The 16,457-nt window shown below is 42.0% G+C and overlaps 1 protein-coding gene across 8 annotated transcripts in view; it reads right to left on the bottom strand.

Moving 5' to 3' along the window:
- Positions 1–16,019, bottom strand: part of CBFB (core-binding factor subunit beta) — a 73,591-nt gene extending 57,572 nt beyond the window's left edge. For 2 of the 8 annotated variants that reach the window (XM_063597633.1, XM_034940393.3), the window contains exons 1-3: positions 15,684–16,019; positions 14,910–14,996; positions 7,966–8,082 (exon numbers count right to left, since the gene is read on the bottom strand). In XM_063597633.1, the coding sequence (XP_063453703.1) occupies positions 7,966–8,082; positions 14,910–14,996; positions 15,684–15,686 (207 nt within the window). In that variant the 5' untranslated portion in view covers positions 15,687–16,019. Of the gene's footprint in view, positions 1–7,965; positions 8,083–14,909; positions 14,997–15,237; positions 15,600–15,683 lie in introns of those variants that run through there. The other 6 variants (XM_034940392.4, XM_034940391.4, XM_057300051.2 and 3 more) reach the window with 3 other exon arrangements.
- Positions 16,020–16,457: the final 438 nt, after the last annotated feature.

Below are 16,457 nucleotides of genomic sequence, written 5' to 3'. Positions count from 1 at the left end.
TCTGTCCTCACTCATTAAATCCAATCTTGTTAGATTTTGCTTTATTTTATGCTCATAAAAATAAATTAAAAGACTTTTAAGTATAAAGTCCAGAAAGAAAAAAAATACAACGTATCAAAAATTTTAAAAGTAGCTACTCTAATGACATATACTTAATAAATACTTCTCGATGTCTGATATTAATGTATTTGACTACCAATTAAAATCATAAGCTATAAACAAGAATGTAACAACCACAGAAAAGTTTAACCTCTCTTTTTCTGAGGTCAATGTGGTTAAAAACAAGATAGCATATTCAATTTCCACAGAAAAAAATGAACAGTAGCACTGTAAAGTTCATTTTTTTCCTTTTATGAAATGATTTTCATACCCCTTATCTTTAAAGTCATAAACTGGGATCGCAAAGTAAGTACATCCAATCATTATTTCAAAATCCCAATGAAGCTTTATGAGACACAGAATACATGTAAAAACCATTAATCTGACCACTCAAGACTAATAATTTATGGTCAACCATAATCACTTGCATTTATTTGAAATAAAAGTAATTGGAAATAAGTCCTAAGAGGAAAGATCAAAGGAACTGGAGTTGCCTGGTCTACACAATTTTAACTTAAGAATGATTTAAATTCTGATTAGTTGCTTTTCCCTTGTCTTTTGACAGCTAAATTAGTTTAAAGAATTAAGAACATTTTGGCTGCCAGTGTTTGTAACACACCAGGATGGAACACTTGGGAAAGATGTAGTGTTCCAACATTGTTCAACTACCTGACGTGAAGCTTACCTAAGGCACGCTGTAGCACAAACACTCTATCAATCAGTTAACTATAATCTCACCCTACAGAACCATCAAATAGCCTAACTGTGGACAGGGGTTTACAATTTAAAAGGCATTTTCACATATTCTGGTACTACATTTAATTCTCACATGAGGCACATGAATAGGGCATACATTCTGATCCACATTTACATGTTAAGGAAAATAGTTATGATTGTCTTGACTCAAATCTAGAGCTCTTTCTATTATACTGTTATTAGTTTAAATCATTTCTGAGAAAGATCCTTATTAAGAGCCAATGTAGACAGCTCACCAGGTACCTGGGTATAAAAGTTTCAAATATATTTGAAGGATTATAAAATTCTGTGCTCTGACTTGGTCATATGTAAGGTATATACTTATAATCCGTCACCCGTTAACAGATCTTCCTTATAGAAGCCCTTGATTTGAAAATATTCTACAGCCACATAAGCAACAGAATGAATAAAAGGACTAATTTCTATGAGCCCATTTTCTTAAATCATAAAACTGTATTCAAATAATAGAGAATATAGAGCTTTTTGTTTCCGCTCTATTAGGATTCTAATTTTTTCTGAGTTCACTAAATTTAAGTGAGTATTATTGTAGCTGGCCTCCAAGATGGCCTCAATGATCCCAGCCTCCTGGTATTCACACCCCTGTGTAATCCCTCCCTCCCTGTTGAATGTGGGCTAGACTTAGTGACCAGCTTCTAATGAACAGGCTAAGCAACAAGTGACTCAAATAATAGATCATAAAAGGTATGAAAGTGACTTGAAGAATGGATCATAAAAGGCATGATGGGCCAGGCGCAGTGGCTCACACCTGTAATCCCAGCACTTTGGGAGGCTGAGGCAGGCAGATCACCTGATGTTAGGAGTTTGAGACCAGCCTGGCCAACATGGTGAAACCCTGTCTCTACTAAAAGTACAAAAATTAGCCACATGTGGTGGCATGTGCCTGTAATCCCAGCTACTTGGGAGGCTGAGGAAGGAGAATTGCTTGAACCCGGCAGGCAGAGGTTGTAGTGAGCTGAGATTACGCCACTGCACTCCAGCCTGGATGACAGAGCAAGACTCCATCTCAAATAAATACATAAATAAATAAAAGGCATGGTGGCTTCACTCTTTTTCTCTCTATGGAGAAGCATGACTAGGAAGTGAAGCCACCTACCAACAGGCAGATCCTTCAGTTCTAGTCAAGTCTTCAGAGACTGCACAGTCCCAGGCAAAAGCTTGACTGCAACCTCATGAGAGACACTGAGGCAGAACCACCCAGGGCAGTCAGTCCCAGATTCCTGCAAAGGGGCACAAGGAAACCTTTGGGGGGATGACTGAAATATATCTTGACTGTGGTAGCATCTACATGGGTGCATACATTTGTTAAAACTCAGGCTGGATGCAGTGTCCCATGCCTGTAATTCCAGTACTTTGGGAGGCCAAGGTGGGAGGATTGCTTAAGGCCAGGAGTTAGAGGCCAGCCTGAGCAAAATTTTTTTCTCTTCAAAAAAATTTAAAATTAGCCAGATGTGGTGGCAAATATCTGTCGTCCTAGTCAGTCAAGAGACAGAGGCAGAAAAAATAATGAAACACTTAGAAACAAATGATTTTTTAAAAAGCCTGGGCGTGGTGGCTCATGCCTGTAATCCCAGCACTTTGGGAGGCCAAGGCAGGAGGATCACTTGAGGTCAGGAGGTCGAGACCAACCTAGGCAATATAACAGAACCCCATCTCCACAAAAAATACAAAAATAACTTCAGGCATGGTGGTGCTGGGGTTACAGGTGAGATGCTGTGGTCCCAGCTACACAGGAGGCTGAGGTGGGAAGATCACCTGAGCTTGGGACATTGAGGCTGCAGTAAGCCATGACGGCGCCACTGTACTCCAGCCTGGCAACAGAATAAGACCTTGTTTTGTCGGGGGTAAAAAAAAAAAAGAAAAAAGGCAGGAGGATCTCTTGAGCCTAGGAGTTTGAGGTTTGAGGTTACAGTGAACTATGATTGCACCACTGCACTCCAGCCTGGGTGACAGAGTGAGACCCTCTCTCTTAAAAAAAAAAAAAAAAAAAAAGTAAAGAAACAAGCTGCAATAACAAGCTACCCACCACAACCTCACATGCGCTAAACCAACCTAACCTGCTGTTCAAAATTGTTCCAGCCAGTTTTCCCATCCCGATGACAGTAACCCCATAGTCCCAGTTTCTCTAGCCAAAAAGTTGGAGTCATTCTTTTTTTTTTTGAGATGGAGTTTCACTCTTGTTGCCCAGGCTGGAGTGCAGTGGCACGATCTCAGCTCACTGCAACCTCCCCTTCCCGGGTTCAAGCAATTCTCCTGCCTCAGCCTAAGTTAGAGTCATTCTTTATTCTTCTCTTTCTCACACGCCGTATCTAATCCATAAGCAAATCCTATTGGCTCTATCTCAAAATACATCCAGGATATGACCATTTCTCACTACCTCTACTGCTACCACCCTGGTCTCTCACCAAGATTACTGCAATAGCCTGCTTCACTTTTGCCCCCTATAACCTATTATTAACCTAGCAGCTAGCATGAGTCTGTCAAAACCTAACGTAGATAATACCATTCATCTGCTCAAAAGCCTGAGCCAGGTGCAGGAGCATGCCTTTACTCCCAGCTACTTCGGAAGCTGACCAAGAGCATAACTTGAGTCCAGGAGTTTGAGTCACCCTGGGCAACATACCAAGACCCTGTCCCTAAAATATAAGCAAACTAAACACTCAAAACTATTCCCCATCTCACTCAGAATAAAAAGCCCATGTGGTTACAATGGCCTACCATGGTCACATAAACTGGCTCATTGTTATTTCTGATTTCATCTACTACAACTTCTTTCACAGTCTACTCCAGCCACAATGGCCTGCTTGCTGTTGATCAAAAACAGGGTGCCACTCTGGGGCCCTTTATAATGGCTGTTTCCTTTGTCTGGAACATCTCTCCTCCACCCCCAACCCCTGCAGGGCTCATCATTCCCTAACCTCCTTTGTGTCTTGGTTCAGATATGATCTTCCTTACCCAGACCACTCAATTTAAAACTGCAAACTTCCTGTTCATTGATCATCTTTATCCTATAATACCTTTCCTTTTTCCCAAAGGTATTGTCACTTTGTAAGCTATTACATAACTTATTATGTATATTGTCTATTAAGGATCTCTGTTCACTGATGTATCTCAAATACCTAGGACAATGCTCAGTACACGTAACAGGTGTTCAACAAAGACCTTCTGAATGAATAAATTTTTTGATAACTGTGACAAGTACAGTAGTGGTCAAAACACTTTACATACACTATTTCAGTTACTCTCAACAGCAACCCTGGGAAGTACCCATTAATCTCATTCTACAACTAAGGATTATAATGATTAAACAACATGCCCAAAGTTACATTGTAGTAAATGCAGAAGCCAGAACTTAACTCAATTTTGTCTAACTCTAAAGCCTTTACAACTATAGTTCCTCAAAACTGCGTATGAACGGGACGAGAACTAAGCTGCTTCAGGAGGTAACTCAGTTGAGAGAATATGGAAGAAGACACTGATTTGGAATCCAATATAAGGAACAGAGGCAAATAATTAACATTTGGAGAAGTTCCTTCAATTTTCTTTGCTTCCAGTCCTAGTCCTGTGGGGACAGAAACAAAACCTAATGGTTATAATAAAACAGACCATAAAAAGAGAAAAGAAATTCGAGACCCCACAGTCTGAGCTCCACGGATGAGAAAACACAGGGCAATGCCTTTTCTCTAAATTCACTGGAGAACTTTATTACAGTGGCATGGAACAGTACAGTAGGAGTTTTTGCCTTAAAATGCTTTTTTTTCTTCTAGAAAAAAAGTAGTATAGAAGTAGTACAGATGTTGGCAAAATTCTATCTGAAAAATAAATGACCTATGCATAAACATTTACAGATTTACATCTGAGGGAAAGATACTGATTTCTACCAGTGTCACCATTTATGGAACACAGCCACACTCAATTGTTTACATATTGTCTAGGGTCCCTTTCACACCACAACAGCAGAGTTACAGAGATGAGTAGTTGTGACAGAGACTGAAAGCCTGCAAAACTGAAAACATTTACATTTGTCCCTTCACAGAAAAAAAAACTTCTAAAACCAGTATTAATAAAATGTACATTTCCTGATAGCCTGCATAGTTCTATCACTCTTCCTAATAGAATTAAAAACATATCTTTTTAATACATTCATGTATTGCTTTAACAACGTTTCAGCCTAAAATGGATCACATATATGACAGTGGTCTTGTAAGATTATAATGAATCTGAAGAATTCCTATTGCCTAGTGACATCATAGCCATTTTAACATTGCAGTGCAATTGCTTAATTTTTATAGATTTAGTGCGGCCTAAGCATACTATGTTTATATAATCTACAGAATCACATTCATTCACCACTTACTCAACTGACTGATCCAGAGCAACTTCCAGTCCTGCAAGCTCCATTCAAAGTAAGTGCCCTATACAGGTATACCATTTTTTTAATACTGTATTTTACCATATCTTTTCTATGTTTAGATACATCAAGATACACAAATACTTACCAAATTGTGTTACAGTTGACTACAGTATTCAGTACAGTAACATGCTGTACAGTACAGGTTTGTAGCCTAGGAGCAACAGACTATACCAGATAGCCTAAGTGTGTAGTAGGCTATACCATCTAGATCTGTGTAAGTACACTCTATATATACACAATGATAAAAATCACCCAGCAACACATTTCCCAGAACATATCCCTGCCATTAAGTGACACATGACTGTACTAGAATAAACCATCTCACATTTTTGTTATTTTTGGTCATATAACTAAAAACATCTCAATGGTTTAAGTCCAAGGATTATGTGGTCTTCACACTAGTGAAGCAGTATCATTAAATTAATTCAAGCAAACTTAATTTCTGGTACAGTTAACAACCCATTTAGTAGTTATTAAATACCAGAAGACTTCAGTAACACTGAGATGTTGCCTTTGAAGTCTTAGTTTTGAGCTAAAGCTGACAAAAAACAATTTTTTTTTTTTTTTTGGTTTATGTCTTTAGTATCTGAGCTACCATGTTAAACAAACTTTAAGGAAGTATTCAAACAAGAAAAAAAATAATTTCTTCATTTAGTCACACATACACGCACCAGAAGCGCAAAAAAAACAATAATCCTACAAGGACTTCTCAAATTCTTCCTTATATATTGTGTAAGAATTACCAAATAGTAAAATCTGGAACATTCACTTTTAATTTTCCAAGCAAACAAGCTAATACACAGGAAAGCAAACTGCTTGCTTAGTACTCATTTTTTTAAATCTTATAATCTGTTTTCCCTTTTCTCATCCAAAGATTGTTTTGTCACGCACAAAAGATCAAATCTAATTCTATAGAATTGGAGAAAACAAAAAATTCATTTTATATATACATATATATGTATATACATACAGACATATACGTATATACACACACATATATACATATATACACACACATATACGTATATATACACATATATACGTGTATATATACACATATATACGTGTATATATACACATATATACGTGTATATATATACACACAAGATTAAAAATCTTTTTCTTAATACAAAAAACTTTTAATTTTCTCAAAGGAATATTTAGACATTTCTCACATTTTACATAAATGTGGCAGGTTATGCTATTCATGATGACACTTAGAAAATTAATTTAGTAAGTTGATAGAAACAGGTACAAAAACACAATGCGAAACAAACACAAAAAAAAAAGTATGAAACTGGATCCAAAAGGGTGTTTTGAGTATAAAACTATATTTAAAAGAGGGTTTCTTCTTTAAAAATTTTATTCTAGAAGTCAACTCCTTGACTTCTCAATCAAGAATCAACCAATCCAAGATGCTATTCATTAAAATTTACCAGGCCAGGTGCAGTAGCTCACTCCTATAACCCCACCACTTTGGGAGGCAGAGGCGGGTGGATCACATGGTCAGGAGTTCAAGACCAGCCTGACCAATATGGGGAAACCCTGTCTCTACTAAAAATACAAAAAAATTAGCCAGGCGTGGTGGCGCACACCTGTAATCCCAGCTACTCAGGAGGCTGAGGCAGGAGAATAGCTTAAAACCCAGGAGGTGGAGGTTGCTGTGAGCCAAGATCACACCACTGCACTCCAGCCTGGGCAACAGAGGGAGACTCCATCTCAAAAAAAAAAAAAAAAAAAAAAAAAAAAAAAAAAAAAAAAAATCACCAAAATCATAATACATTTAACGTAGACCTGAAATAAGGCTCTCAGCTTAAACATTTTACCTATATTTTTGTATCTTTAACCTAAACTTCTAACATCGAAACTGTAAGACATGTTCCCAGAAACTTTTTCTCAAAACAAAAAAAAGTATTTCCAAGTTAAAGTTTTCACATTGTTTTTCTCAAATGTAAATTTGCTCTGTTAATGGAATTAGAAAGTTACCTATGAGCTATTTCTAAATACTATTAATTTTTAAACCTAGAGAGCTTTTTTCCGTTTTCCTCTTAGTTTTATTTTTATAGCACTATACTTACATATATTTTTGTAAACAAAATATATCTCTTCAAACTTTTAAAGAAATTGTTCTGTTACTTTCCTTAAGGGTTAGAATGTTCTATGACAAATATTATGTACATGAAATTAGGAATGGAGTGATACAAAAGTTTAACAGTGGTTTTAAAAAATTATATTGGCCGGGCACAGTGGCTCACGCCTGTAATCCCAACACTTTGGGAGGCAGAGGTGGGCGGATCACAAGGTCAGGAGTTCGAGACCAGCCTGGCCAACATGGTGAAACCCCATCTCTACTAAAAATACAAAAATTAGTCAGATGTGGTGGCGGGTACCTGTAATCCCAGCTACTCAAGAGGCTGAGGCAGGAGAATCGCTTGCAACTGGAAGGCGGAGATTGCAGTGAACCAACATCACGCCACTGCACTCCAGCCTGGGCAACAAGACCAAAACGCCATCAAAAAAAAATATATATATATTACATCCTTATAACATGGAATGAAAACAAATCTGAGCATATGCTGGTATAATCAGATCTGTGATCTTTATTAAAATGTAAATTACCAGATAATCTCTAACAAAACAACCCACAGTATTTTAAATTGCAAAGAAATGTTTCCTACCTTGCCTGCTTCTCTTTCTAAGTCGACATACTCTCGGCTAGGTGTTTGTCGCTGTTCTCCCTGCCAGCTGGCCGGAAAAAACTGGAGAGACAGATTGGTTCCTGTGGCCACAAAAGCCTTTTAGAAAAATCAATACAAACAGGATCAGGAGCAGGACATTACATAAATTATGCAAGCAGTCATTTATTTTTACATCAGTTTATGTCTTAAGCCAGGCAGCACAGAGAATACTTAAAAGTAAAAAAAACATGCACTCATCATTTTTCTTAAGTATTAAGTTACAAACATCTGATTCCATTTTGAGGACATTTGCCATTGGCTGCTTAAGTATAAAATCAGACATGGAATCAATACTTTCTTTCAGGTCATTTTTTGCTGACGTTAGGATCTCACACTGCTAATGTCTAACCAGAAGCCACCATCCATCTTTGCATTTAAAAACTTCTATTTTTAAATGTAAAAATCACTGAAAATCTAAAGATTTTGAATTTTAAAGAACACCACAATTTAAAATTGTATAAATGAGACACTTTAATTTTCCTTGATTTCCCTTGCTGAAACACTGCATAGCAGGCAGTACATAAAAAATGCACTTGGAATTGTCTCTCCTCTGATAAACCATACACTGGCATGGGATGTGACAGTACTCTCTAAAACCCTAGATGATTTTTAAAAATATGTCTTTTCTCACATTTGACTTTAGGAGAACCTGGTCTGACTACAACAAAGAGAAAAGTATTCATCTAATAAATATTTATAGATAAGATTTATAAATATAAAAGATTTGGATGTTAGAGCTCAACAGATGCAACAATCTAAAACCACTTCAATAAAGTGTCATTTTATGTAGGCCTTGAGCAAGTTACCTCTATATTTCCCTCAGGCAAAAAACAAAGACATTACCCCTTTCCCAAAGGAAATTAAGAAAAAAAGAAGTAAAAGCATTTTTGAAAAAATACATTTTTCATCATCTAAATGTAAACTCTTCTTTGCTGAAACCAGAAAAAGTTTTTTGTTTGGTTTATTCTACTAATTAAGTTCTGAAGCATAATTGGTTTCCATGCATAGAGTCTTCATCTCAAATCAAGAGGTTCACATTTGGGGCAATTTGTTTAAAGCCATCAACCAAGTTAGCTATCCAATAGTTCCCCTGATGGTTAACAGCTTAGATTCTTTAGAGGTAAAAATTATACTTCCTATTTCTATTACTGGCACTGTCGGTACACTTGTCAACCTAAATGCTAAATCTCTAAACCTCTTTGATGGCATTTCCCTAATCAACTGGGGTACCATTTTCATGTGGTAAATGTTTTATATCCATAGAAACTGAACTAACATCAATATTACAACATCATTTAAAAAAATCTTTCAGGCCAGGAGCAGTGGTTCACACTCGTAATCCCAGCCCTTTGGGAGGCAAGGCAGGTAGACCATCTGAGGTCAGGAGTACAAGACCAGCCTGGCCAACATGGTGAAACCCTGTCTCTACTAAAAATACAAAAAATTAGCTGGGCATGGTGGCAGACGACTGTAATCCCAGCTACTTGGGAGGATGAGGCAGGAGAATCACTTGAACCTGGGAGGCGGAGGTTGCATGCAGTCAGCTGAGATTGCACCACTGTGCTCCAGCCTGGACAACACAGCGAGACTCCATCACAAAAACAAAAAACAAAAAAAATTCCCATGTACTACGAGCATAAATCTTAACAAAAAACCCCCCAACACTAGTTAAAAAAAAAAAAAGTTTCTGGGAGGGAAACTGCCCAGGCTGTACGACCTGAAACATAATTCAGTTTCCTCACAAATTAATTATTTGTAAAGTGCTTAAAACAGTACCAAGTAAATGCTATGAAAGTGTTTGCTGAATAATACGATAAATAACTTTAAGCTCAACAAGAAAGCCAACTTTTTCAGCTTCAGATAATGAAATTCTCAGAGCAGAGTGGTGGCAGAAAAGACACAGCCCATCAACGACTGCCCCGTGTCAAAATCCCTGTGGCTTGTTTCTTCAGTATTCACGTAGTAGCAAATCCTTCCACCTCCAGTGTACCCCAAATCAGTTCTGTGCTAAGACACTCTGCAGATCGTATTACCTCATCTCCTGTCTTGATGCCAACCTCAGAAGAGATTTCCTGCTTCATCACTATGTGTCCATTATCTCATAAAGATCCCTCTCTGAGACAGAAGTGGTAAACACGGATCATTCTAGAATAACATTTTCCAAACTTATGTGACCATGGAATTCTTTTAATGAAATACCTACATATAGGTAAGAGCTGGAAAAAGTCTGTTCCAAAATATTAATATGGTGTCAACATCGTCATAGAAAAATAAAGATAAAAATAAACAAAATGAAAACATTAAAATGCTACACTAGTATGACGCCTATATTTAAGATTTCCAGGTTGTCTTATGCTTTGTAGGTTTCACAAATTATAAAATAGCACACCTTGTGCCAATCCAACATACTTTTTACCATTCAATCTTTAGAATTAGAAATATGTATTAGTTTTTACTCTTCTCACCACAGAGTAACCATACTTCTTATAAATATTTTTTCTTTATTTGATTATTAGTGTTGAAGACGTCTCCAACATTCTTAACTACATAAGAATTGGTAAGAATAGGCCGGGTGCAGTGGCTCAAGCCTGTAATCCCAGCACTTTGGGAGGCCAACACGGGCAGATCACGAGGTCAGAAGTTTAACACCAGTCTGGCCAATATAGTGAAACCCCACCTCTACTAAAAATACAAAAAATTAGCCGGGTGTGGTGGTGTGCGCCTGTAATCCTAGCTACTCGGGAGGCTGAGGCAGGAGAATCGTGTGAACCCGGGAGGCAGAGGTTGCAGTGAGCCGAGAGCCAAGATCGTGCCATTGCACTCCAGCCTAGCCGACAGTGCAAGACGCCGTCTCAAAAAAAAAAAAAAAAAAAAAAAAAAAAAAAACGGTGAAACTCTGTCTCTACTAAAAATACAAAAACAAAATTAGCCGGGCGTGGTGGCAGGTGACTGTAGTCCCAGTTACTCGGGAGGCTGAAGCAGGAGAATGGCGTGAACCCAGGAGGCGGAGCTTGCAGTGAGCCGAGATCGTGCCACTGCACTCCAGCCTGGGCAACAGAGCAAGACTCCGTCTCAAAAAAAAAAAATAATAATTGATAAGAATAAATCAAGGCTGGGTGCAGTGGCTCACTGAGGCAGGCACATCACTTGAGGCCAGGAGTTGGAGACCAGCCTGGCCAACATGGTGAAACCCATCTCTACTAAAAATACAAAAACCAGCCAGGCGTGGTGGCAGGCGCCTGTAATCCCAGCAAGTCAGGAGGCTGAAGCAGGAGGTGGAGGTTGCAGTGAACGGAGATGGCACCACTGCACTCCAGCCAGAGTGACAGAGTAAGATCCAGTCTCAAAAAAGAATAAATCAGATTCTACTACAGATTCTTTGACCTGTGTTCACTTTTATTTAATGCTGATTGGGTTTTACAGTTAAAAATCAATTGGCATAAAATAAGGAGGCTGATTGAGTTTTATAAAGAGAGATGATCAACACAGCCCTTAAATTATTTCACATCTAAATGCAAAATGAGGCTGGGAGTGGTGGCTCACGCCTGTAATCCCAGCACTTTGGGAGGCCGAGGTCGGTGGATCACCTGAGGTCAGGAGTTTGAGACCAGCCTGGCAAACATGGTGAAACTCCGTCTCTACTAAAAATACAAAAATTAGCTGGGCATGGTGGTATACGCCTGTAATGCCAGCTACTCAGGAGGCTGGGTCAAGACAATCACTTGAACATGGGGGACGGAGGTTGCACTGAGCCCAGATCATGCCACTGCACTCCAGCCTGGGCAACAGCAAAATGAATTCTTCATTAACCTCACTGATACATCAAGAAGATGTTCCAAATAAGAAGAGGACAAATGGGGCAGGAGAAAGGTTGGGAATAGTTTTGAGAACTATGGATATCCTTGCCATTTATGGCTGCTGTCAAAACAGGCAAAATAATGCCTTTTTCCACAGCCAAATAGGAAGAAACCCAGCCTGTTCATAAGTCATAAGATAAATTTCAGGCATTAAATTAAGCAGCCTCTAAATTCAAATAATCAAGTACCTCTGATATAAAAGGTATTGTGAAACATAGCTGTATCCAGAGGGGTTTATACAAAATTAATGAGGTCTCTATCCTCTAGGAGCTAAGGATCCTGTAATTAAATGTGGGTTAACACTGAATTAAAGAAGGGAAACTAGAAAGAGAGAAAACTAGGAAACGTGAAATTCCTCTCCAAATACCAATAGTTACATTATTTAACAAAATAAGACATGAGCCGTCTTAAGTGCAAACCTCACACAGCATTCAATCTACCTTCTTTAACCTTTAATACTTCTCAGAAATTTAAAACCTGTAAAATGTGTCGGATCAGATACTTGTTTTATTTTTGGAGACAGGGTCTCACTCTGTCACCCAGGCTGGAGTGCAGTGGTACGATCATGGCTAACTGCAGCCTCGACCTCCCGGGCTCAGGTGAGGATCAGATTATTTGGAAGTGGGGAAGGTCTAGAATGTCTAATTCATTCTGGAAATAAATTCATGACAAACACTAACCACCTATAATACTACTATAATATTACAGCATTTCAGATATCCTATGGGTTGAATTCATAATTCCATTCAGCAAAGTCTGAGATGACAGAAAACACCCTACTAGCTATGATTCACCAAATTTCCAAAAAAATTCAGCTTTCAAAGATAGTGATGATAATACAACACATGGGGCTGCGTATGGTGACGCCGAGCCTGTAGTCCCAGCTATTGGGAGGCTGAGGCAAGAGGATCGCTTGAGCCCAGAAGTTTGAGGCTGTAGTGCCTCATGATTGTGCCTGTGAACAGCCACTGCACCCCAGCCTAGGCCACACAGCAAGACCTCTCTCTTAAAAAAAAAAAAACGAAACAAGACCAGACGCGGTGGCTCACACCTGTAATCCCAGCACTTTGGAAGGACGAGGTGGGAGGATTACTTAAGGTCGGGAGTTCAAAACCAGCCTGGCCAAGATGGTGAAACCCCGTCTCTACTAAAAATACAAAAAAATTAGCCGGGCGTGGTGGTGTGTGCCTGTAATCCCAGCTACTCAGGAGGCTGAGGCAGGAGAACCGCTTTAACCCGGGAGGCGAAGGTTGCAGCGAGCCAAGATCATGCTGCTGTGCTTCCAGCCTGGGTAACAGAGCGAGACTCCGTCTCAAAACAAAAAAGCAAACAGTGAGAGTACAAGTACTTTGTAACTTATCTTTTATACTTGCATCCTTTACCTCCAGGAAATTCTATCGTCAGGTATACCACCTTCCCTTTGCAAAAGGTAACCCAGGCAAAGGATGACACGATCATCGCACCAGCTAATGAATTCTTTTATTATACCACTCAGTGCCAAAACCTAAAAGTATGTCTTATGCACTTCAATCATATAAATACTACAATTACTCAAGAAATTTGCAAGTGGGCTAAAAGCTTGAGACTCTCTTTCATAACATGCATTAATGACCAAATATTCAGGAGCTCCTGATAAATTTAACCAGTATCTTCTCACTATTACAACTCTAAAAAGCTTTCACTTAAAATATCAAAATATTCTTTAAAAATAAATTTGAGTTCAGTGATGTAAAGGGAGAATTTTATGGCATATGAATTATATCTGAATAAAAATAAACTGGTTTTATAAAGGGGGTGGGAGAAGTAAATTTCCAATGTCTTCCTACTGTTAACCCAAATTCAAATCGCACCTAGCTTCAAGCCTCTAACAATGCAGTGAGTCCAAGTCACCGAGCAGAGAGTAACAGCATTCCATTAGACAGTGCTTCAACTTTTTAAAAAATAATCAGGCCGGACGCAGTGGCTCACGCCTGTAATCCCAGCACTCTGGGAGGTCGAGGAGGGCGGATTACTTGAGGTCAGGAGGCCAGCTTGGCCAACAAGGTGAAACCCCGTCTCTACTAAAAATGCAAAACTTAGCCGGGCGTGGTGGCAGGCACCTGTAATCCTAGCTACTCAGGAGGCTGAGGCAGGAAAATCGCTTGAACCCAGGAGGCGAAGGTTGCAGTGAGCCGATCGAGCCACTGTACTCCAGCCTGGGCAACAGAGCAAGACTCTACCTCAAAAAAATAGTAATAATCAACCTCTTTTCTTGGTTTCTTCCTACCACTCCCTCCTCATCAGCACCTCCAACAAGGCAAACCAAAAAGATGAGAGGAACTAGGACCCTTGGATTTTTTTTTTTTCAACCCAAGGTCTGGTGAAGACGCACTAAATCTGCCTCCTAAAACAAGGACCTCGAGATCAACCGTGGGTTTTGCCCATCTGTGCAGTTTTTAGGAACAGCAGCCCTACTCAGGACATGGGGATAATGGTTTCTTTCTGATTCTCCTGAAGCTTAACATTCTAAGAAAAAGACATTTTTAGGGCCTTTTTCCCCCCTCCCCTCTCTATTAGAATAAATAACTGGAGGAAAGATTTCTACTCGGCGATCTGGTAGTGAGACCGCTTGACACAGAGAATTACCGACAGATCCACCTTCTAAGAAACAAACTATCGCCGACCTTGAATGAAGCTCCACTTCTTTTTCCGAATGGGGGTTTGCTTGCTACAAATACCCTGAACCCTTCTTCGGTGTCGCCGCCTAAACAATGCCCTTCGCTTGTTTAGTCTGGCTCGGGTTCGAGCTCCACTCGCGGTGCTCCGTTGGCCGACACGCGCCACCGCGGCGAGCCCCAAGAAAAGCGTCTCCCCGCGAGCACCGGCCCGCGGCATCTGGTTTCGCATTTTGAATCCCGAGTAGGAAGTGAGACGGCGCCCACTCAGTTCCGGGAGCCGCAGCAGCCGCGCCGCCGTCCGGAACCGGCCTGGGCCGCCGCGGCCCCGCGCAACAAGTGACCCGCGCGCGCCCCGGGCCAGCCGACTTACGATTTCCGAGCGGCCGTCGCGGCAGGCGTTCTGGAAGCGCGCCTGGCGTTCCTCGTGGGGCCGGTCCCTGAAGCCCGTGTACTTAATCTGCAAGGCAAGACGGCCCGAAATCAGGAGCCAAATCCAAGGCGCCGCCCGCGCGCCCGCCCTCCCAGCGCGGCGCCGATAAGGGCAAGCAGAGGCTGCGGGTGATGGCCGCCCCGGCGAGATTGCCCCTCCGCGGGCGCACCGACCGGGACTCCCGGGGACCGTGCCGCCCAAACTTTTCTCCGCCCGGGCCCACTCGGGGCGCGCTGCGGCCTCCTAGCCGCCCACCCGCCTGCCTCACCTCACACTCGCGGCTCAGCTTCCTAAAAAACTCCTCGTTCTCGAACTTGCTTCTCTGGTCGGGCACGACGCGCGGCATCTTCCCGCCCTGAGGCCGCGCCGGCCGGCCGCGCTCGGGGCTTGCGCGGGCACCCGCTGGCTGGCTCCGCGCTGACCGACTGACCGCCCACCCGCGGCGCCCGGACGCCCGCTTCCCTTTGTTTCAGGCGCCCGCCCGCGTGGGCTCCCGTTCCGGGGAGTCTGAGGCGCCGCCGCCCGCTCGAGCCCAACCCACGCCGCCGCCGCCGCCGCCGCCTCAGCCGTTGCCTGCCGCCCGCGCAGCCCCAGCGCTCGCCGCCCCCGGCCGCCGCCGCCGCCACTTCCTCTCACCGCCCACCCCGCCCCCGCCGGCCCCACCCCTCCTCCTCGCGCGCCCGCCCGCCTCCAACTCCGGCAAACAAGACGCACCATTCACAACTCCGCGGCCCACGCCGCGCATGCGCCACCCGTCCGCTGGCGGAGCGGCCGGGCTGTGGCGCCCCGGGGCTCCTTCCGCATCAGGGCCCTTTTCCCCCTGCTCGCCCGCGGCCACTCGGCGTGGAGCTGTCGTTGGGGGATCCGCCTGGCCTTTAGCAGACGGGAGTAGCCAGCGCAGGCCTTTTCTACCGCCCTTCCTCGGCCATCTGGAACTTCTGGGTTCCCCAGGTGCGCGGAGTAACCCCAGATTGTCACTTGAACGCGAGGAAACCTAAGTCCTTGGGGACTTTTCGTCCCTAAACCGACCGGCAGGGGTGTAGGCTGTGCACGTTGAAGACTGAGGTGGAAACGGACCAAAGAATCCAACCGAGTCATGGTGGAAAGGTCGTGGCCTTTGGAGTCAGATGGGTCTTAGATGGGATCCCACTCAGCTACACTACCTGCTGGCTGGGGCCTTAGATAAGAATTGGACCACTAAACCTCAGTTTCCTTATTTCCAAAATGCAGACACTCCTAGGTTTGCAGTGTTAGCGTGAGAACCTTTATGTGGGTCTAGCACACAGTGGGAGCCCAATAAATTAAAGTTTCTAAAGAAGAACAAGCTAAGAATGTAACCGATTGCCAGTCCATATACTTACTCAATGTGCAATCAGCTGCAAAAAATAAGATCCATAAATTCTAGGGAAGTTGTTTAGCCCAAACTGGAGAAAGTCTGACATGGGATTTATGGCAGAGTTTGATTCAAAGTTAGTCCTGTGGCCGGGC

The sequence above is a fragment of the Pan paniscus genome, chromosome 18 (assembly GCF_029289425.2).
Source record: "Pan paniscus chromosome 18, NHGRI_mPanPan1-v2.0_pri, whole genome shotgun sequence".
NCBI classification, from domain to species: domain Eukaryota; kingdom Metazoa; phylum Chordata; class Mammalia; order Primates; family Hominidae; genus Pan; species Pan paniscus.
Note: the sequence above shows the minus strand (reverse complement) of the source record. Positions and strands in the feature narration are given on the sequence as shown.